The 23667-nt window shown below is 46.0% G+C and overlaps 1 protein-coding gene across 5 annotated transcripts; it reads right to left on the bottom strand.

Moving 5' to 3' along the window:
• Window positions 1-1381: 1381 nt before the first annotated feature.
• On the bottom strand, window positions 1382-17017 carry Nfyb (nuclear transcription factor Y subunit beta). Of its 5 annotated transcripts, none has more exons than XM_076919849.1 (8): window positions 16883-17017; window positions 14648-14732; window positions 9371-9464; window positions 7623-7753; window positions 5070-5282; window positions 3848-3929; window positions 3226-3305; window positions 1382-2908 (listed from the first exon to the last, which is right to left on the bottom strand). In XM_076919849.1, the coding sequence occupies exons 2-8, from the start codon at window positions 14651-14653 to the stop codon at window positions 2876-2878; spliced, it is 639 nt and encodes a 212-aa protein (XP_076775964.1). In that variant the 5' UTR covers window positions 14654-14732; window positions 16883-17017; the 3' UTR covers window positions 1382-2875. The 5 variants fall into 5 exon arrangements, with proteins under 5 accessions (XP_076775964.1, XP_076775966.1, XP_076775965.1 ...); XM_076919851.1 differs by having other exon boundaries at window positions 5070-5267; XM_076919850.1 differs by lacking the exon at window positions 16883-17017 and adding an exon at window positions 16343-16677.
• Window positions 17018-23667: the final 6650 nt, after the last annotated feature.

The following is a 23667-nucleotide window of genomic DNA, read 5'->3' as shown; positions in this document are numbered from 1 at the left end:
CTATCCTGTGTTATAGTCAAGTGCAGTGTGCACACCAGTTTCTGTGTAGTGTCCATCCTGTGTGCAGTGCTGACAGATGCCAGAGAGAGAACATTACAGTGTCCCCTGCAGTTGTGACTCTGAAGACTTATAAAATTTGAGATGAGCTGGAGGTGGGGGTTGGCCTTGAACTCTGTTGGCTCTTGCTTCCACTCAATAACTAGAGTCCTAGTTTTGCCACCACACCATCCAGAAATCATCCAGAATAACTAGGAGGTCTCAGCAACTCTGCTGTTCAGCCTAACTTCACTGAGTGACTGAAGGCATGATACTCAGCTTCCTCTAAGAGAGAACTGTGTATGTATACAGATTTACATATCATAAGTGATAGTTATGTGTGTGCCACAGCATATGTTAAGGTCACAAGAGGTCTTCCTGTCTCTTCTTTCTCTATGGAGCCTGAACTGAGCCAGCCTTGGAAGCAAGCACCCTTGCCCACTGAGCCATGTCAGCAGTCTCGTGTCTTCTGTCTCATGGCTGTACTGTGGAAGCCTTAGGTAGACCCTCCTAAGTAATTAAATGAGAACATTAAAAGTAACTGGATTTCTTGGGATTTCTTTAGCTCACTAAGGCAATACAGCATGTTTTCAAGAAAGGAAAGCTGAGAAGCAAATACAGCTTTCACACCAGTGTACTAAATACCAAAATCAGGATCACTTAAGTCCCATGCACTGCTTGTGACTTAAGTGATTAAAACCCCACTCTTAACCAAAAAAGGAGTATTTAGACAATTATGGAATTATTTTAGACTAACAAGCTTATTAAAGATGGAATCAGGCGGAACCCAGGACAGACACGAAGCCAACACTGGGCATGAAGGACCTGTATCTGGCACATACAGAATGCATGTCCTCTTTCCTGTCTGAAGAATGTGGAGATGATATCACCCAGAGGTGACTTGCTTCTGCCCTAAAAACTATTACTCACAATGAGGTTCAAAATCCTGTTTTGATGTTTGCTTTAAATGTAAAAATATTCAGTGATTTCTTTCTCTTGAGTCTTAACTCAGTCTTTAGGTAGCTGTAGACAGTAGTCTGGTGCCCAAGGCCTTACACTGTGTCAGTGAGGTAGCGACAACACCTGGGCAGGACACATTCTGAAGTGAACCCACACGCAAGGAGCAAAAAACCTTACTGCTGTGTATCTGGCAACCCAGCAGGTCCACTTCTAAGAATTTATTTCAAGAAAAGTTATGATGTACATAAGATTCAGTGAAGGGCTGTTTATAACTAAGAAGAGATGAAAAAGGTCAAAATTTGCAATAGGCGATTAAATAAATTAATCATGATTCATTCATACAACAGAATAAAAACCCAGTAAAAATGATGCAGAAGACCATGTATGACCTGGGGAAGATGTTTACAATATATTAAGTGAAAAACTGGTTACAAAACAGTGTGCACAACATGAACCCATTTTTATAAAAATATACATATTTAGCAAAGTAAAAGGACAAATGAATTTATCAAAATATTAACATTGTTATTTCAACACAGTAGGATGACTGTTGATTTTGCTTAACCATCATCTCCCGTTCTTTCCTATGTGCATTTTCTACAAGTTGAAAAGGGAGGTAGGGGAAAAGCCAGCCGTGTTCCACAAGACTCCTGGCAAAGTGGCCATTACCGTTCAGCTGGACCTAGGAAACTGCTCTTTTGTCCATTGGAGTCCCCCAGAGTCTCCCAAATTTCCTTCTAGACAAGCCATTTCCTGCTAGAGCAATAAGCCATTTTTGATAGGGCTAAAACTACCACAGAACATACACAAAAATTCAAATGAGTATTACTAAAAAGACTAGATGAGAAAATAGAAATCTTCACTTTAAAAAGGGAACCCAGGCACACACTACTAACTGTACCATGTCACATCCCTAATGTTTGTCTGCTGCAGTGACAGCAAACCAGAAGGCTCCTGAGTCACATGATTCGAAGTGCTCACTGCTCCCCTGCTCGTTCGCTTGCTCACTCACGTCCTCCTGCAGCGGCCACGCCCACTGCTCAGTTGCCATGGCCTAACAGGAAGCTGCCCTTTCCATGAAGGTAAAATGACTGTCAGTGGACTGAAAACTCCCTCTTCATGAGAAGGAGACTGTAATACTTAAAGACAGGGGCCATTTCAGGAGTGCTAGGACCATATTAAAGGGAAATGAATTCTAACACATGATAGTAACTGAAGCTGCCTGAACAGCTGCAGACAGTGATGGGCACCAAGTTTAGACCAGACAATACTTGCTTCTGCATCCAACTTAATCAATTACATTTTTTTAAAAATGGCGTTGCTTAAGCTATGACTGTTTTACCAAAAAAAAAAAAAAAAAATTTCAATAAATAAATGCAAAACATCTAGCTAAGTTACCATGCAAGATTATAGCCAAGACAAACTCAAATTTATAATAAAGGCAACTTCCATTCAAAATGAACTCTACCCTTATATTTTATTAAAAGGGTAAACATTATGAATTAACCCAGCTGCTTACTTGAATTACAAAATAACATGATTCAATATGAAAATAAGAAACTGTCTACAAATCTCTGACAGTAATAAATTGCAATATACAATGCATACAGGCGTCATACAGAGCAACAAACTCTCGTACAAAACAAAAATATTTTAATACCTTTAAAATCCAATTTTTTTTCTTTTAAAATCATTCATGAAAAAGATTCTCAAGTCAGAATTAACACCTCAATTAGTCAAGCATCAGGAAGCTACATGACAGCTACTTATTGTACAAGGAGGCGGCTCCACCCTCACTTCTCCCAATGCCTCTGCTCCAGACTCTGTCCGTCAGTCTCTCACTCTCCACACAAGCCCGGCTCTCCATCTTCTCTTCAGATCACGAAAACTGAATTTGCTGGACACCAGAAATCTAAGATTGGAAAACGTAAATTAAGATTTTTTTTTTAAAAAAATAAAGTAATGTGTCTATTTCAGACACTGGGAGCTGTTCCCACCCCAGCTGGCCAGGCCAACCTGCTCAGAGCTGCTTCAGTTTTCTTTATGCAGATGCAGTGAACACTTGTGAAATGTCTTACTCATTAAGGAATTCCAGTAGTAATACATTATTTTGAGAAAATAACTTTATTACATTCTTAATAATGAATTGAGAGTATGGCTGATTCAAATGATCAGTGAATCTAATCTGTCTCTGAATGGTTTCAAATGCAGAGACGGCACCCACCATACCTGTTGATAGGACGTCGTGTAAACCATAACGTTTTGTTGTTGACCATCTGCAGTTATTAAGCCAGCGGGTAACTGGTTAGCTAAAAGGAAGGGGAGGAAAAAAGTTAGGAGGGGAAATAATCTTACTTTCTTGACCACAACACTTCTCCCATACGTGCAGAATATAATCCCATATATAATCATAAACTTCATGTTTTCAAGAAGCCATGCTTGTGCCTGCCTGGTCGCTGCCTCACACCTCTACACTGCACTTAGCAACGGGCTCAGTCCTGCGCAGCTCCGGCCTCACCACAGGGCGTGGCTGGAGCACCACAGGGCTGAGCAGCATGTGTCCTGCAGGCGAAGTGTCTTGTGCTAACATATAAGCCTACAATGTTAGGTTACAAGCTCCGGTTCCCAGTGTTCCTGTCTCAGGAATCTTCACCCCCAACTAGAAGCCATGGAAATGACTCATAACCCCGTTAAAATCTACATGTATCACTCACTGACTTCAGACAAGGGCATAAACTTTTAGTGGTCATTTAAAACAGACACATGGCTCAGCACCGAGACGGCAGCACAGCACCGAGATGGCAGCAGGCCCACCCTGAACCGCTCCCAGGCAGCACGAGTGCCAGCTTACTGAATGCCTCCTCCGCCAGCTCCTCGCTGAGCCCGTCTGTAGCAGAGACGGCTCCTCCGATGCCTTTCTCTCCTTTCATGGCCTAGGGAACAGAGAAGCAAACAAGCGTTCACATCCAACTGTTTCTAAATGAGAACGGTCATGCAATGTCCAAAACTGGAAGCGTCACTTAGAAACCTTTATAATATTTTATTTATACTTTCCGAGATGCCCCCCCACCCAGCACACAGAGTTACCAGCCAGGTGGGATATAGTGGAAAGCTCCAAGCTTAGTGTTTAAAATTCCCAAATAGCCGGGCAGTGGTGGCACACGCCTTTAGTTCCAGCACTTGGGAAGCAGAGGCAGGCGGATTTCTGAGTTCGAGACCAGCCTGGTCTACAGAGTGAGTTCCTGGATAGCCAGGGCTACACAGAGAAACGCTGTCTCAAAAAACAAAAACAAAACAAACAAACAAAAAATTCCCAAATAAAAGTCAGTTTGAAACAGAGACCTCCAAAGTCCTGCCTGCTCTCGGTATATGGCATTGTGGAAAAATATTTGACTGAGTACTGTGGATTTGTTAAAAAAAACAAACAAACAAACAACCCCACCCATTACAGGGATTCTAACACTAAAGATTCGTTCACAGCAAGCAGGAGGACCTGAGTTTAGATTCTTAGCAATCCATTTAAGAGCTAGGTGTGGTGTACACACCAGGAGCCAGTGCTGGGGATGCAAACAAAAGGGTCTCTAGTCTGGGGCTCACTGGCCAGCCAGCCTAGCCAGCTGACTCAATGAGACCCTGTCTCAAAAAATAAGGTGTCAGTGGACAGACAAGAGTTGTGTGTAATCTGTACACAAGTGCATGCACACACACAAAGGGTACGGTTCTGTTACCTCCTCCTGGCCTGAGAAGTCTCACACTGATGCCGTCTCCTCTCCTAAGTTAACACAGCAGCATGGACCACCACTTACAGACGTTTCAATAATCCATACACGAAGTGTCCTTTACATAGGAGACACCAAAGTCTAAACTACTTAAAGCTGCCCATGGTCAAGGACTTCAGGCCCCAAACTCAGAATCTTTTTAATCACTGCCTACCCACTCAAGTTTGTAACAAACTAAGGGAACAATAAAGACGTGGTTTTTAAATGCTCTAATTTTAACACACTAAATACTACTAGAAATGTCATCTGCCGCAAACATTGGAAGTGACATGTTGTAAACAGTGTGTCGCCTACCTCTCTGAACTTCTGAAGGTACAGTTTCAAAGGCTCCACGTAGCTGTCAAAGCCTAGAGTGGACATGGCAAACAAAATGTCCTCTCCATTGATTGTCTTCCGCTTCTCCTGATGACACCTTTCGCTTGCTTCGGACGTTATGAAGCTTATAAATTCACTCACACATTCCTGAACACATTCTTTGGCATCTTTTGCGATCTGAAGAAAAGAAGCCTTAAGTAAATTTATAGGAAATGTAAGTATTACTTTCTTAACAGTTGCAAAAACAAAAAGAGCCATACAGAGCATACCCCATTATAGTGGCACGGTCTCAGCTATTCCAGGCTAGGCTCTCTGTATGTAGCCAAGGATGGCCTGAACTTTATCTTCCTGCCTCCACCTCTCAAGTGCTGGGCCTACAGGTGTATTTGAAAGCCCAGGGCTTTGTGTATGCAAGCAAGCACTACACCAACTGAGCCACGTCCTAGAGCTAAACGGCTAAACTCTAGGCCTTAAAGATTCATCTATGCTGGTAACAGCAACTCAGAGTCAGAATAAACACAAGCGTGTACATAAAAGTGAGGGGAATGTTTCCAACGATTCACAGAAAACAGAACTGGATGGCAAGAGCCACCACACTGAGCGGTGTACCATCCCATACAGATGAAAGCCAGATGCCCAGGAAGGGCAAGCCCAATGTGCCCCCACTGAGCACGTAACAGGCTCATGCTCAGGCAGTGCTCCTCTAACTAAGCACTTCTATAATAAGGACATAGAAAACTAAACAGGCCCCTCCCTAAAAGAAACAAACAAAAATGGACTGGAATTGGCTCAGTGATTAAGAGGACACAGGTTCAATTCCCAGCACCCACATGGTGGCCCACAACCATCTGGAACTCCAGTTCTAGCCAGGGGAACCGACTGACTCTTCTGGCCTCCTCAGGCACCAGGCATGCCTGTAGTATACAGACATACATGCAGACAAAACACTCATACACATAGATAAAGTGATTTTTCTTAAATGTTAAAAAAAAAAACCAACAAACAAAAAACCCTAAACACTAAATTCACAAAAGATTTAGAAAGGGGTAAAATCTTGTTTGTTTTTTAAACTACTGAGGCTAGAACATGTCCCCTATGGGTTCAGTGTTTCTTAAAACAGCACACAGTCTCCACATCGTTAGGGATAAAATCTTCTCATCAACTTCTGCTGGGCATGGTAGGAAATGCCTTTAATCCTTGGGAGGCAGAAGCAAGCAGAGGCCAGCCTGGGCTACATAGCATGTCCCAGGCCAGCCAGAGCTACGCAATAAACAGATAAAAGTTCTGGGATCTAATAATAAAAACCCAGTCGGTTAATCAAGCAATTCTAGAGCCATTGACTACAGCAGTGACACTCAAATGCCTTCCTGAAGAATTAGTCACCGGCAAGGTGGTTCTGTGGGTGAAGGTGCCTGCCACCAAACCTGACCACCCAAGTTTGATCCCCAGGGCCCAAATGATAGAAGGCAAGAACTGAGTGCTGTAAGTTGTCCCTTAGCCTTTCCACATGTTCTGTGAGGGGTGCACATATCCATTTTACATGTGGAAAGAGTAAATCAGTTACACAGTGCACTGATCAGAAACAAGGAAGAGCAAGCAAGCCAAGTGCAGAATTCTGTATTCCCTAGAAGCCACATTAGTTCCTATTTGTCTCTAGCTCATAGATACAAGGTTAACAGCTGAAACATGCAATCAGTCTAACTCAGGCACTTCCCCTGCCCTCCTCACTGCAGGCCTCCAATGCCAGGTGGGTTTAGTTAGAGCATGTCTCTTTAGACCAGCTACACTTCAGCTGCTTGGTGGCCTCAGATGGCTGGGGTTTGGGTAAAAGATGGGGCAGGCATGAGTAAGTCTGGAATAATTCCTCTGCCCTAAAATGTACGGAGGAAATTTCTCAGATCAGAACTGAGTGTAACAACATGTCAACAGTATAATTTCCTATAAGCTTCACTTTCAAAAGAACATTTATAAAAGTGATAGAAAAGGTATAGAATACATGAGTAGTAAGGGCAACACAGGAAGTGCAGGGTCCACCTCCGACCAAGTGCTGAGGGTTGTCTGTTTCAGGACACAAGGTCTCACTATGTAGCCAAGGCTGGTGTAGAACTTATATAGCCCTTGAACTCCTGGCAATCCTTCTGCCTCAGCATCTCAAATGCTGGAATTAAAAGCAAGTGCTACCATAGCTGGCTGAGGAATGTTTTATAAAAGGCATTGTAAGACAAAGCTACTGTGTCAGTTGAAGTGCACGTCATATCTATTTGTATATAGATGAAGAGAGCTGTTTCCAGTGCCACCTAAGATGGCTGATGTTCCAGAAGTGTGAGGCGTGTGGAGGATGGTATGAGAGGACTCTCTAAGACGGGGCGTTGTGCAGTAGCCAACAGTCAGAAACAAATATTTGCTGTGCTGAGACACTGGACTGAAATCAATAGTTAGCTACTGATTGAACTATGCATACATGTGTCTTACAGTTTCCACTCCCCCCTCCCCCTGCAAAGGAAAAGCCAGACAAAGTCTCCTCTACGTTACCTTTCCTGTTTGAGGTATGGCATTTTTCATTATTCTAGCCACATTTGCAATTGGAAGATAAATATCTTGTTCTCTGAAACTTTCTTTTGAACCATTTGTATCTTCATGATCATTCATGCTGTCCTCAGTATCTAAAGAAAGTTTTTTAAGAATTAGGTTTAGGGGCTGGAGAGATGGCTCAGCGGTTAAGAGCACTTACTGCTCTTGCAGAGGACCCGGGTTCGGTTCCCAGCACCCACATCAGGCAGCTCACAACCGCCTGTAATTCCAGTTCCAAGGGATCTGACACCCTCTGCCGCCACAGGCAACTGCGCACACACACGGTGCACATAAGCTCACCCAGGAACACACACATAAGTAAAAATAATAGTTTAAAGCTTTTCATAATTTTTACTTCAACCTTGAAAAGTCTATCTGTGATGGTCTAAAGCAGGAGCCGTGTGGCTCATTACCCAGTGCTCCTTAAGATAGCATAACTGTTCTCTGCACATTTTCTCAGGGCTACATACAACTGACCCACTAATCTCATACCCACTGCCTAGCTGTCTGTCTTCACTGTCACGTAAAGTCCCACCACCCATTCTTTAAAAAGCCCCCTCCTATCCCTGTAGCACCTCCCAAAGTGCTTCATGCAACACCTTTGTAGTGCTCTTAGCTGGTTCTCTCAACCGTTTGCTAGTTCTTTTCACTTCTCATTTCTTATCCTACCAATCAGCTTTGTGTGACTGAGACATGGTTCCACAGAGCAGATGGGACGTAGCTCAGTCGGCTGCCATGCATGAGGTCTTGGGCTCAGTCCCCAGCAGTGGCGGAGCCAGGGCTCACTCAGTGCCTAACTTAGCTATAAAACTCAGTCAGTAACCTACCCGTCTTACATATCACTAGACTAAGGTTGTATGTATCCAAAGCAAGTCTATATAAGCCTGCATATGTAAAGTTTATAAAGTATAGAACTCCTAGCATAAACTTGTTCATAAAGTTTATTACATTAAATTTTATAGACTTGATTACTGACCCAATTCGATAGTGATAATATAGTATCTACTAACACAAATTCCTTCACAGCTCTTAAAAATAAATGTTAATGTTTAAATTTACATATGGCACAAAAGCACATTATTTCTGGCAGATTAACATAAGAATCCCTCTTATTTGCTGTTCACAGGGAGTCAGTGATGAATTTTGAATTTTTTAAAAGCATACTTTTAAAGCACTCTTCTGAAGACTATATAGAATAAAGACAGTAGGATTCTCCTCTAATGTGTCTGCTTTCAGAATATTTGGATTGGACCAAGCGCCTTGCCCTCAGTCTACAGCAGTATGCTCTGTCCCCACCTAGTACACCTGTGTCTCCTTTCTCTCATCTCTCTTCCCCATTCCTTTTTTTTTTTTTTTTAAAGACAGGGTTTCTCTATGAAGCCCTGCTTATTCTAAAGCTAGCTCTGTAGACCAGGCTACCATCACACTCATGGAGATCTGCCTGTTTCTGCTTTCGGAGTTCTGGGATTGAAGCTGTGCACCAACACACCCAGCCTTTACTTCTAATTTTGATAAAGAGTCTAGCAAACTTGGTTAAACCAGTCCTGAACTTGTAACAGTCCTGCCTCAGCCTGCCAAGCAGCTGGGATTACAGGTCTGCACCACTAGAGCAGGCTCCTTTAGATCCCAGTGAACCGAGGCATGCGACTGCTCACTCTGCTGTGAAGACACTGGTCACCTATGAGGTCTGGCTCTAGCTGTGGCCTTACCATCGTGGGGCTGGATGACATAGTGACTTCCTCCGATGTAGTCTGCAGAAATCCCTAGTTGAGAAGCATCTGTTGTAGAGCTGTCACCATCCATCTAAAGAAACAAAGTCTTTCAGTGCACTTCAGAAAACAAGACCCTGTACTTAATGTCACTTAGCTGGACCAATTATATTCTTCAGTTTACGTTGCTGAAAGAAAACATTCTTGACTTGGGAAATGTTTCAATAATTGCTAACTATTCAACATTCCAGTCCGTTTTCCACATGTAATAGTATGAATTCAAGAGGAACAAAACAAAATGAATCCACAGTATATGCCTTTTGCTTTTCAACTACATAACCCTCAAGTACCATACAGTCGACCTTAACTTGCCAGACACTTTTTTCTTACAGTGCAAGTCAAAGTGAGCAGAGCAGTCCCCAGGAAGTCAGCCAACCCCCCCCCCCTCAGCTGTGCTGCAAGGCCTCTAGGCCTATGCTCCTGATGTGCACCCCCTTTGCTGTCTCTGCGCCACCAAAGACTAGTCACCTTTTCCCCCAGTGGGGTCTGACTGAGCTGTAGCCTCCTGCCCTGACTTCCTGAAGGGGGGATTCCATGGCTCAAAGCCATACCAAGCTTCCCATCAGATTTTGAATGAGCCATTGCCTGAGTCAAATCCAAGTATCTTTTCTTCCCTTGGCTCCCCACGCGCTTTGATTGGTTAAAGAAAAGGAAATATCTAAGAGGCCTGAATACAGATAGTACAAGTACAACCACAGACAAGCACAAGCCTACAGTGACTGCACATGCCTGTGGAGGTCTGAGGTCAACTTCAATTGTCACTCAAGGTCCAGACACCCTCTCACTGACCTGGAACTAGCCAATAAGGCTTGGCTGTTGGTCTCCAACCCCAACCCCACCCCAGGCTATGCACACCATCATGGCTGGCTTTTGCATATGGGTTCTGGAGACTGAATTCAGATCCTTGTATGGCAAATATGGAATCAACTACATTATCTCCTCAGCCCCGACTGGTTTTGTTTTTTGTTTTTGTTTTCAGTTTCTTTAGGGCTACAAGAAACAAGAGCTTTAAAACGATCAATCTGGGTGGGGAAATAAACCACTGGCTTTGAACAGATCTCATTTCATGCCACCATTAGTGGACACAAAGACTTTCTGCTTTGCAAACAGTAGACCAGGAAGAACTGGCCGTGGAGAGCTCAAGGTTGCATCATCTCCATGACAGTTCCAGTTCAGCAGCTGGACAGAAGTGGTAAACTGAACTAAGGCCTAGGAGCCCTCACTCCTAAGAGTACAGTTTCTATCTCTGTGGGTTTGCTCGAATACTCACATTCCAGGCTAGTTTCCAAGTTTCCAACATGGCATGTCTTCCATGCATCTGTTAGCTTTGATATCTAATTCGGCTGTAGATAGATACATTTCATAATTCATAGCTGTCTCTAGGAGCCTGTGGCAATCTATGGAGATGTGGGCTCCTGGTCTCCAACTCCCCCACTTTTTCTTTGTACATGGAACAATAATACTGCCCTCATACAGAACGGCAATGCACAGGAATGTCAACCATCAACCCAACAGAAAATGCTCCTCCTCTGACCACGGATGCCTCCGTGGATACCACAATGAACCTGCTGCCCGTGGAGAGATGCTTTAGTACAATAACTGAGGGTTCACTGCTTTTCGGGAAACACAACCAAAATTGGAAACAAGTCTTGACTGGTGGGGTCTTGCAGCAGACATTCTTGGCTAAGTGGATGTCCACAGGAGAGTAGTCGTAAACTTCCCGAGCAGGAAGTCCGAGGAGCTGGGTGGGTATGGAGATGCACTGACTCGTAAGTACAACCGAAGATACGAAAGCAGAGCTCTGCCTCCTGTCATCTTGCTGTGTGCTACAGCTGGTGGGCATTGTGTGGACTGCCTGCACTAGCCTTCTGAGCACAAAGATAATACCATTTCACAGCTGTCAGAATTAGTGGCAGAGCTGCGAAGACAGCAGTTGGCACGCAGTCACTGCAGGCACTGGCTTGCCTATTCTAAAGCCGTGTCTTCTTAACTGTGCATGTCTTTGATTATGTCAACTCCACGCCTTCTGTTCCTTGACTCTCTCTGCCATTAATTCCCACTCAGACTTGAATTCCAATATTCCCTTCCCTGCTGGAATTCTCAATTTATTCTGAAATCTCCAAACATTTAACATTCATTTGTCTAAAGCCAACAGCAGCAGCAACAATCCTTCAGCCTAACCTCTGGGTCTCTCAGTGTGCTAGTGACTCTGCTCTATGTGAGGAACAGAGGAGAAAACTTGTTATATAGTCTAAGGGTTTGTTTTCCTATGAAATTCTATGAACGGGAGTGCAGATGAAAGTCTGCCAACAAATCTTTCACAACTAGGCAGTCAGTGTTTACTGACCCACGCTTTGTGTGGGAATCTAACAGTAGCACAGGTAAGGGCTCTGTCCTCATCCTGCAGAGAAAACAGTATGACACAATCTAGGGACAGGTGAGGAGCACAGAGCAATCTATGTGCTCAGCCAGGCCACTGGCTCTGCAATCACCCCATTGGAATTCTCTGCTACTTTGGTCAAGAGACCTTTCTGGACTTTAGCAAGGTGGATGAGTGGAGGGCTTTTGCTCACAGGGCTGTTGCATGGATCAGGAGACATCTGTAAATACTGAGCACAGTATAATGGGAATACTCCAGGTTGTTATTTAGCATGATGTATCTATAATATGCACATATATATTTTTATTTATGTATTTCGCATTAGTTGTTAAATGTTTATATAAATAATGACATCAGCCAACTGATTACTAATGCTGCCAAGTACTAAGAAAGACATAGAGGTTTTGCTAGTACCTTATTTCAAAGGGGCTTCACTAGACTAGTCTGAGGGAGCCAGAAAAGCTCCATTAGGAGATGGCATTTAGCCAGCATTGGTGGTGCACACCTTTAATCCCAGCACTCAGGAGGCAGAGACAGGCAGATCTCTGAGTTCAAGGCCAGCCTGGTCTACAGAGCAAGTTCTAGGACAGCCAGGACTACAGAAAAACCCTGCCTTGAAAAAAATAAAACAAAGAAGATGACATTTAAACTGAGATAAAAAGAGGTTTGGGGGTGGGGGCAGTGTATTTTAGACATTTAGGTATTTTAGACATAAGAAGCACTGTTGGGCTGATGAGCTAAGCAGTTCTCTTACGGACGAGAACCACCAAAGGGCGGCTCTTAGTGTGAAGGGCGGGGTGTCATCAGCACAGAGATGGAGGGAGGCAGAGCCAGAAGGCAGAGCGTGTGCCTGTTGCCATAGCAGGAAGTGGGTAAGATGATCCCCAACCCGTGTTTACAACTGTGTGCATCTGAGGCACTGCCTAGGCCTAGGGAACTGAAAGTCATTCCATTAGGTTCGGTGACTATGCTATCTACCTGAGCTATGATGCTGCTCTCTAACTATGATGAGATAATGCATCTTACTCTGATTTTCAAAGCAGCAGTACTCAGTCCATACTGTCACCTGTGAGCACAGTAGATGGACAGGCAGGGTAACCATTCTCCTTTACCATTCCGATTCTCTGAGCATTTCTAAGCCCTCAGACGTGCTCATGGCCCTGTGCAGCAGCTTAAGCAGCAGCTACGGGCCAGCGAGACAGCTCAGCAGGTACACTTGCTTGCCCCCAAGCCTAACAGCCGGAGTTCGATCCCTTGAACCCACAGGGAAAGGAGAGAACCCAGTTCCACAAGTTATCCTCTGAGCCCACCTCATGCCCCTCATCTCTAGCACAAAAGCATCAACCTACTGTCATTACTGTCTTTTCAAATCTCCTTTCCAAGCAAAGACCTTTGCTTTCACATACAACCTACCCTCCTACCTGTTCTTTATCTTTTGGGAGTAAGAAACAGTATCAGGAAGCCTCATCTTTTCAGCCCCGCCCACTTCCTTATTCTTACTCCCACGTGTCATCTCATTATACACACGTGCTCTGTGGCTGGGAAGACCTTCCCTTCCCCCACCCTGCCTGCCTCTCCTCTCTGCAATGCATGGTTGTCACACAGCCTTCCATTCCCATTTCAACTCCCCAGTGTATGCTTCTAACCTCCGAAGTGCCAATGAAGCCGCTCTGAAGGCTGCCATCGGCCTGCCCCACTTCCCTTCTCCTCAGACCTCCACAGCAACAGTCTTACTCTATCCCCTAATTGTCAGTTTCAATCCAAGGTTGTTTTCTCTTTCTTCCTCCCCTTCTGGTGAACTCATTAAATGTTACCTCTGCTTTCAGAAACAGAAAATCTACAATCAGCGTTTCCCCTGCCGGACAAGCATCCATTAGGGAGAACTCTAAGATACTGGTGTGTTACACACCTCCCCTTTCCCTGCAACTCCACGAGAGCACCACATCTACTCATCTGAGCTAACTAACTGTGCCAGCACTGTTTTCCAGTTTCCACCTGGACCTGCCCCTCTTGTTCTGTCCCCACCTCACCACCACCTACCAAGCTCAGCATCCTGTCAAGACTAGCTCGCTGAAAATGCTTCCACAAGATCTCTTGCATCAAATCCAAACCTCCTCTTCATAGCTTTACAAGAAGGTTCCCTTCGTAACCTCACAAAATCCTTAGTACTAGAGTTTGCCTGGAGGACCACCAAGTAAATGCAGGCCTCTCATCTGAAGAGTGAAGCAAGGGCGACTCATAGGAACTGTACCCTGCCTCAAGTCACAGACACCATAGCAGAACCAGATCCAAAACAAAACAAACAAACAAACAACAACGACAAAACGAAAACTGGCCAGGTAGGAGGTCGTCAATAGCATTTTCCTGTGAAATCCCCATCTGGAAAAAGTGCCTGTGAGTCCATCTCCAAGCCTGGGGCTCACTTCGGTGACCAGGCTTTTGCTTTGGGTGACACCATTGACCCAGCCATATCCCACCATGTTCAGGCCAGGAGGAGCCTCCTGACATTCCCAGGTCAACCACGCTCCTCTTCTTAGCAGCATGTGCAGGGAGATTCAGCCTGTTCTATTTGGCACACACCACATTCACTTGCAGTGATACCCTGCCAGCTGAGCAGGCAGCCCACAGATAGGCGGCAGGTTCTTTACCAGACAGTCTCTCTGGCACTGAGGGGGCCCATAGGAATCAGACAGCACATGCCAGTAGCTGACAATGAGGCGAAGAGACTTAGCACAGGCAATCTGCCTTAACTTCAGAATCACTACACAGCCCTCTCCAATACATCGGCTATCCTTTCATACCGAAGTAACCAAAATGATTAAATAAAACATACTTACTGTCATGAAATACTGTCAGAATTGTGTATCAGTGGTGTTCTCAAACACCTGTCCAAAAGGTGATAGATCCTTGTCCAATTTTAACCTAAAAGACAAACATACAAACATCTATTAATAGAAACGTATAGACTATAGGCTTTCTTAAAATTAAAGAGGACATAGGTCGTCTCACCTGCTATACTTAATCAATGGAGGGTAAAAAGCTAATTCTACAGGGAAGGGGTAAATGGCTAACATAACCCTGAATTGGCTTTAATAATCAATATTCATCACAACACTTCAAATAAGGGACCAAATTATATATTATGCAAGAGACTGAAAACTCACACATCTAAATTTCATAAAATATTAACACCAAGGACAGAAATACCCTACTCATAAACTTGAATTTTTGAGGATGGCTTCCTTAAGTGTTTCAGAGATGTATGCATTTTTAAACTGAAAAGGAAGGAAACATGTCAGGCTATAATTCATTTAAATTATCTTATGTTGCACTGGAAAAAAAGACACACATGGCCAGGAGGGCACACCAAAACAAACAAACCCACAGGGCCTTTCTAGTTTTGAAGAGCGATCCTTGTGAACTGAAATTGCATCCTGGTGTCTCTGGAAGGCATGGACAGCAGAGCACATCACAAGCAATGACAGTACTGGGACCTTACTTGCTGGTTCTCCCCCCACCCTTTTTTTTTTTTCAAAGGAAACAATTAAATGGGAGAAGGTGCAAATCTGACATCCTTTCCGTGTTCATTTTAAAGGAAGGACTTCTGATTCGCACTGAAGCATGAATACATAGCAGAAAAAAAAAAAAAATGGGGCTGTTGAATAAAAACAGCATTTAAAAGGGCCCAGACAGGAAAGACTGCCCGACACTGTTATAATCTTAAAAGTAATTTATATCCCCTTTCCTAGATTCAAAACTGTTCCTGTAGCTTTAAAAAGTGTGTTTGAACACTCAAAAACATAGGAGGTTGGCTATGTTTATTTATCTTGCTTAGAGTGGGTATGGGGCGAGAGCCTTACCAACCCAAACAGTTGGCTCAGTATACATTTAGATTTAGTCCATTAAGAGTAAGAATCACTGTATCTCTTCATATGGAAAGCATTTTCCTAAGGGCAGGTTATAATCTGTGTAATAGCTCAAGGGAATGCATACATCTGCTTGATGTTTGAAGAAATGCAAATTTGTATCCAAGAAAAGCAGTATTCCCTTCCTCCAACCTCCTTTCTTTGGCATCGACAACCACAGCTTTGCATCGATAGAATCCTTAAATTAAGCTACAAAGAGCAGTGCAGAGGAGGAATAATTTGCCTTTTAAAGGAATTCTGGTTAAAAACTCTCAATACCTCATCCATAAAGCTCCTACTTATTAATGCCACTACTACTGACCAGTTGAGCCATCACTTTCTGTTACCGATTAGTTTCCTTCCTGAGAGCTGAAGCCACCCCGGTGATTTGTGGCACCATCCACAAAACTAGGGTCTGTGAGGATTAGCGGGATGCCATTTTTTTTTTAAAGGTCGCCTGCTACCTAACCTTGCCTAAATCAAACAGCCCCGTTGTAGCACTTCAGTCATGAGAGGACGATCTGCGGGTGCTCGGTAAATTCTTTGTTCTCGCAGACCCTCCCGCCCCCGCCCCCCCAAACACGGGTGACTGAAACCTCCGTGCAACCTCCAAGGCTCCCTTCCCACCTTCGGGGCAAGTCCGGGGCGAGCCAGCCGCCAGATGGCTGCATGCTGTAGGCGCGGAGCGGGCCGGGGGCCCGCCAGGCCACTCGTTCCTCGCGGGGACCGGCCGCCTCGGCTCGCAGGTGCCCGGGCGGCCCCGAGGAGCGCATCCCCCCGCCGCCCGCGCCCAACGCCCGCCGCCGCCGGGATGCGGGAGACAAAGCGGCCGCTCCGGGGCGCCGCGTTCCCCGCCCGCCGGCTCCCCGGACAAAATGGAGCCGGCCCGGGGCTGCCGCCGCGAGAGCCCCGCAGTCGCCCGGCCCAGCCCGGCCCGGGCTCGCGGCCCCGCGCACAAAGCGCCCGCCGCCCCGCGCCCGGCCCGGCCCGGCCCGAAGCACAGCGGCCTCGCCCGGAGGCCCGGCCCGCCCGAAGGCTGCGGACTGCGAGTGCCCCCGACCGCCGCGGCGTTGGCGGCGGGGACGGCGCCGGGAGGAGACGGACATTTCATTCGAGCTAAAGTGGAGTCGGTTTAGGAGCGATCATTGGCCGAAGCGAGACACAAACCTCCAATGCAGCCCTGGTTGGCTCCCGTCTCCAATCGGCTGTTTGGTTGGACAGAAAATGGCTGCGAAGGAACCAGTCCCAGCGCGGAGCTCCACTTCCAGGACTCGGCCTCCCCTCCCTCCGCCGCGGGCCGCTTCCCTCTGCGTGACACCCTCCCTCCGCGACGCCCGCGCCCGAGGCCCCGCCCCGGCCCCGCCCCCGGCCCCGCCCCGCCCCGGAGCCCATGATCCGGACGCGCGGTCCGTAAAAGCGCGCGGGCGGGCTCTGCACAGTCGCTCATCTCCCTGCTGCAGGACTTCGTGGAGGCCGGCGTTCTCATCCCAGGCTCCTTGTGGAGCCGGCTTGCTCCGGCCTCTTTCTCCTTCCAACTCCTCCTTCCCCACCAGCTGGCGTCTCGCCCGCCTGAGTTCAGCCCCGGAGGGCATCTGCACCTGAGCTACCTTCCAGAATGCCATAGGCACTTAGTGTTTTCTGGGTATCCCTCCCAGCCACCTTAGTCACAGAACAGGGCTGTTAGTTTTTCATTTTAGCACACCATCCCCTTCCTCTAAGTTTAACAGGTCGGCTGGACCAGCAGACCAACTAAAAGTGGCGGTAAGCAGTGTGTGTGTGTGTGTGTGTGTGTGTGTGTGTGTGTGTGTGTGTGTGTGTGTGTTTATGGATTGAGACCAGGCCTTGCCTTGTAGCTTAGGTTGGTCTCAAACTGGAGGTACCCGCCCTGTCTTCCTACGTGTTAGGATCACAGCTGTGCACAACACCATGCTGAACCATTTTCTTCACACTTGTTCCTTTGTACACGTGCATGTTCCATCACCGTGGCGTGTATGTAGAGGTCAGAGGTCAACTTTCAGGCGTCTGTTCCCTCCTTCCACCACATGGATTCCAAGGCGCAGACTCAAGTACCAAACTGCCTTTGCCAGATGAACCACCTCGCTGGCCACAAAGCATTTCTTTCTTTCTTTCTTTCTTTTTTTTTTTTAAACTTCTGATTGAGTCTTTGTGAATTTCACACCATGCACCCCAATCCCACTCTCATCTCCCTGTCCCTTCATACCCGACCTTGCAACCTCCCCTCAAAAAGAAAACAAAAACTAAAAAAATAATTAAAAATAAAAATATCTCGCACAGCACCTGTAGTGTGTCCCACACAGTGCATCCTTTTCCCAGACGTCTTTATTTGCAAATGTTCATCGCAATGAGTCCTTGAAGGACTCATTCAGCTTCAAGGCCTCTGGCTTCTGCTAGACCATCAACATTGGATCCTCAAAGGAACTCCTCCTGGATACCCAGCTGTTTCCCTTTGTCACTGAGATCCTGCAGGTTTGGATCTGCAGGACCAGCCCCTTCATTCACTCCAGCAGTTCATAGATTGGGTAGGTGTTGGGATGGGGTGACTCAAAGCCCTGGATCATAGCTGAGTTGGTCAGGCCACCGTTCTTCAGAGTCCATGCCACCAGCACCAGCTCTCCTGATTTGCCCAGGCGAATGGTGGAACCAGTTCTCTTCCTTGCATCAACCGGCAAGGAGAATGGACAGTTCTCCCACAGCCACCCAACTGCACAGCTGGCCAGCTTTCCTGTGTGCCTCAGTGGGTGAGAGGTGGGGCCAACTCATCTAATCAACATGGCCCCAGGAGGCAGCCCAGACCAGGGATGTCCATATGGCCTTTGGTGATGACATGGGCCAAAGCCATCCACAAGGACCCCTCTGTGACAGGACCACAGACCCAGACATGGTCCTCAGAGGCAGCACGGGCCAACATTATCATGGCCTCTGGTGGCAGAGCAGGCTCCTCACGACTGGCTCTCATCCTCACCACAGAGGTGTCTCTAGCAACCTCTCTTCATGGTGCACAAACTGTTTGCTTTTCTATCTCTCCCATCTCTCCAGCACATTCTCACTCATGGTGGTGGGTCTCACCCACCTGCACCTCATCTACTTAACACTTATTGAATCCAGAGCCTTAAGATGGAGGCACAGAAACCAGCCTGTTGCAATTCTGCCACATTCAATCTCTGTAGCAGACCCACCGAGCAGGGTTTCTCCCCCTTCTGAGAGACATGAACAACCACAACACTGCCATCAAATCCTACAAAGGCCAGGGTGCTGGCCTTTCTCCAATGTTGCATCCTCATACAATACAGTCTAGACACTCCTATTCCTCCTGGGAAAAGTCCGTGGCCACATCCTTGAATGTCAGCAGACCCTGGGAAGCATTTACCAGAGAAGTGTTCATTCTTCTTGTCACTCTTCTCTGAGATTTTGTCTCAGGAACAAACACTGGAATTCTTGTTGAAACTTCACATCAAGGTGTCAAAAATGCAAAGCTAATACTCACTAAAAATCTCTCTGTTGCACCAATGTCTGCAGTCAAGGACCTCGACAGTAACAAACCTCTTAGGTAAGAATTCTAAGTGATTCATTTCAACAGAGATGGGGAATTTCTGGTGTGTTTGGTACTGTTTAATTTCTCTGCACCTCCCAGGGCTCTGTTCTGTATCAAAACTGAGCAGGTCCCACCTTTTCAATGAAACCGTGAGATACCAGCCCACTTCCTCCTTCTCTGTTAAGAACCTTGTGGCTCCCTAAGACCCACTTGGAAAAAATCCATGAACCATTTCTTAATGGTGTCTTTGTCCAGTCTGTCGAAACAGAATCCCTGAGATTCAGCATTTTATAGTGAACACATTTTCTGTCCCATCACTCCGGCTGGGAAGCCCTACATCAAAGGACTTGGGCTGTACCTGAGGGATCTGGTAAGCGCCTTTCTTATCTCTTATCTCGTGGTAAACAAGGCTGGTGGGGGAGAGGAAAGAGACACAGAGGGTGCCACCATAACTTTTCTAACAAGCCCACTGTGGAGATGATCACATTCGAGTTCCTGAGTGCAGATCCCCCGACTCTAATCATCTCTTCAAGGCTGTGGCTCCCAACACTGTTATGTTGGGAGTTAAGTGCTGATGCCTGGACCTTGGGGACCACTTTCAAACCAAAGCATTGGACCTGGCATTACATTTTAGTGATAGATCATTCTAGTCCCCAAAAGGGAACAGTGAAAAACAATGGCATGTATCCTCAGGTCGCTGGCTTGAGAGGTCAAGTGGGTGGCAGGTAGAATCTGGAGTAGAATTTAGACTAGAACCTTCCTGCCATACTCTACCAGCCAAGGACTCTGGAGTCCGCAGGCTGCATATGCCCTGTGGTGGTTAGAATAGGAATGGCTCTCATACACTCATGTATGTGAAGGCTTGGCCCATAGGGGTGGCACTGTTAGGATGTGTGGCCTTGTTGAAGGAAGTATGTCACTGTGGGGGCGGGCTTTGAGGTCTCATATGCTCAAGCCATGCCCAGGCTCTCCCGTTGATTCTGGAACAAGATACAGAACTCTCGGCTCTCTCTCCAGCACCATGTTGTCTGCAAGCTGCCATGTTTCCCATCATGACAATAATGGACCAAACCTTTGAAACTGTAAGCCAGCCCCAATTAAATGTTTTCCTTTATAAGTTTCTCCTAACTAAAACACTGCCCACGTGCCTTTGTTTCTATATCTGCAGGCTGATGGACTTCTTTACCCACTTCGTTCACAGAGCTGTGGGGAGCGTTAGGTAGCATACAGGGCTTAGAGTGAGTGGCCCTGGCTCTCAGAAAGACAGCCAAAGCCATCAGCCATTTGTTACAATGATTGAGATGGTTCTGAGTGAAGAGGCTATTAAGACCAAGAATAACTGAGTACTCAGGAGGTGTAAGGTTTATTAATATTTCTCTACCACAGCAGAATCATGCCATCCAGTAAGGATTACCTAGTTTAACCAGTTACAGAAGTAATTTATGTGCTCCCTGGTAATTAACATTGTGGATCTGAGGTGCCTGAGGGAAGGAATGGGAGCAGTACATTTTAATAAGGACTCCGGGAAAGGTTGTAAAGGGGCAGGGAGCTGAGGCAAGCTGAACCTGGAGGGAACGAGCTACTGCAAGCATCGGAGGCCAATAACATGCCTCCTGCTTCATGTATCATGATAGCCCCTGGGATGTTTAACGGTGCTACACTGACTATTTCAGGCCTCTTCCATAAGTGCAAATGCTTCAGAATGAACAGGGAACTTCACTGTAAGTGAAGTGGGGGTGGGAGTCCTACAGAGCTCAGCTTTCTCCAGGGAGGGCAAGTCTGTATGTTTTGTCATCGAATTCTTTTTTTCTTTTTAAACCTTCCCTTCCTTTTCCTTCTCCTTTTTGAGGATGCTGGAGTTTGAACCTAGGGCCTCATACTTGCTAGGAAAGTGTTCTACCACTGAGCCACACCCTCCCCTCCCCCAGCTCTCCTCTGCCTTTCTGCTACCCCTTTCTCCTGGTTTCTGAGCACTTTCTTGGTTTGCCTAAAGGTTTTAGCCACTCCCACCTTACTCTATGCCATTTGCTTGGCTGGCTCCTAGGTATTCTTCCAAATTTCGGTTAGATAATACTTTGTGATGATTAACCCGGGAGTGTCAACTTGACTGGATTAAGAGATTCCTTAGAAGATTAGCAGAGCACGCCTTTGAGTGTGTCTGAGGGTGTCTGTGGTTTCCTAAAGAGGATCAGATCAATTGTAAGGGCTTTGATCTCCAGAGGTTTAATATATTGATAGATTCTGCTGTACCAGGAATGTTTGTGAACCCCAAAAAGACCACCAAGGAGCTGAATCCGATGCAATCACATTAGAGTCTCTAGTCAAGCTCAAGTCAAGCTTGGGCTGCCCACCAACCCTGGCACAGCAGGAAGATGGAGCCCTGAGCCTAGTTTTAGGCAAGCGTTTATAGAGGCAAGAAGGGGGTATCTAGCCTGATACACATATGATTGGGGGGGGGGAGGGGGGCATTATAGTGTTTAACATAATTGGCTGGTGCTGGGAGCCAAACCATAAATTTAACTTCTGCTTTCTTCCTGATTGGTAGTTGTTAGGAAGTGAAGTGTCAGGGACTGACCTGTAACCTGGAGGTGCAGATTTTAGGGGGGATAGCCTGGAAATTGGTGTTAGACACAGGTCTTTTGGAGGGGGGCGGGGGTAACGTGGAAACTGGTGCTAGTACTGGCCTGTTAGTTAACTTGAGTTCAACCTTAGGTCAGGTTCTCTAAGACAGAGTCTGAACCCAAAAGATTTGGTCTCTCAATTCAGACCTTTTTTTTTTTCTTTCTTTCTTTTTTTTTTGAGACAGGGTCTCACTATATACTCTAGGTGGCCTCGAACTCGCTATGTAGGCCACACTGGCCTGAAACTCAGTGAGATCCTTCTGCCTCTGCTTCCCCAGTGCTGGAATCAATGGCACAGGCATGGATTTAAGCTTTAAATAAACATTTGGGGAATGCTGAGGCCCAGGTGAGAAAGTGAGTCACCAAAGGTGTGACCTGAAGGATATTTCTGGCTCTGACCAGTTCCTGTTCCTCTTCCTTGCTTCTTGGTTGCTAGGATGTGAGCAGCTTTCCTCTGTCAGGCTCTATCCTTGCCTTGAGCCTGGGAGTAACGGAGCCAGCTGGGTGTTGGCTGAAGCCTCTGAAACCAGTAGCAAAATAAAGACAGTGGTGGTGCACGCCTTTAATCCCAGCACTTGGGAGGCAGAGGCAGGCGGATTTCTGAGTTCGAGGTCAGCCTGGTGTACAGAGTGAGTTCCAGGTCAGCCAGGGGTACACAAAGAAACCTTGTCTCAAAAAACAAAAACAAAGTGTCTCCTCCCCGAAGCTATTGCAGGCATTCTATCAGAGTGCTGGTGAAAATGAGGGACACTTCCTCCAGAAAGCTTCCTTGGCCCCAAGCCATGAAATTACATTCTTTTTTTTTTTTTCTCCACTGTTTACCTCTCTTTGAACTGTATTGTTTTGTTTTGTTTTGTTTTGTTTTGTTTTGTTTTTTAGAGACAGGGTTTCTCTGTGTAGCCCTGGCTGTCCTGGAACTCACTCTGTAGACCAGGCTGGCCTCAAACTCAGAAATCTGCCTGCCTCTGCCTCCCAAGCGCTGGGATTAAAGGCGTGTGACACCACTGCCCGGCTGAACTGTAATTTTTATTTATTTATTTATTTATTTATTTATTTATTTATTTATTTATTTATACAATCATTCATTCATTTATTTTACAATTTGTCTTGCTGTGTTTTGGCTTTAGCCTTTTGAGAGAGGGTCCCTACGTAGTCCTGGCTGTTCTGGAATTTCCAATATAGACCACACAGGCCTCAACTCACAGAGATCCACCTTCCTCTGCCCTCTGAGTGCAGGGATTAAAGACACCTACCACCACCATGCCTGGCTCTGCTTTTTTTTTGTTTTTGTTTTTGTTTTTGTTTTTGTTTTTTTTTGTTGTTGTTGTTTTTGTTTTTGTTTTTTTGGGGGTTTTTTTTGTTTTGTTTTTTGTTTGTTTTTTTGTTTGTTTGTTTTTTTTTTTTTTTTAGTTTTTGAGACAGTCTAATGAAGCTGGGGCAGGTCTCAGAAGCCCAGGATAACACTGAACTTTGTCTCTCTCCCAGAGTCAGGGTTATCGGCACGTGCCACCGTGCCAGGCTGGGACTGTGGTGTACATTTTGTCGAGTTAGACAGTGTCTATTTTTTTTTTTTAAATCACTACATCTTCCCTCCCCTGTGCCTGGAATAGTGTGTGGATCAGAGCTGAATGAAAATTTACTAAATGAGTGAGTTATTGAATAAATGACCCCTGCCTTGCCCGCCCCGACTTCTCCTCCAACAAGCATCTACAGAAAGTCAGTTCCATCTCCAGGACCCTCACAGTCAGAGGACCTACCCCCAGCATGCCTGTGCTGTG

This window comes from Arvicanthis niloticus, chromosome 22 (genome assembly GCF_011762505.2).
Source record: "Arvicanthis niloticus isolate mArvNil1 chromosome 22, mArvNil1.pat.X, whole genome shotgun sequence".
NCBI lineage: Eukaryota > Metazoa > Chordata > Mammalia > Rodentia > Muridae > Arvicanthis > Arvicanthis niloticus.
Note: the sequence above shows the minus strand (reverse complement) of the source record. Positions and strands in the feature narration are given on the sequence as shown.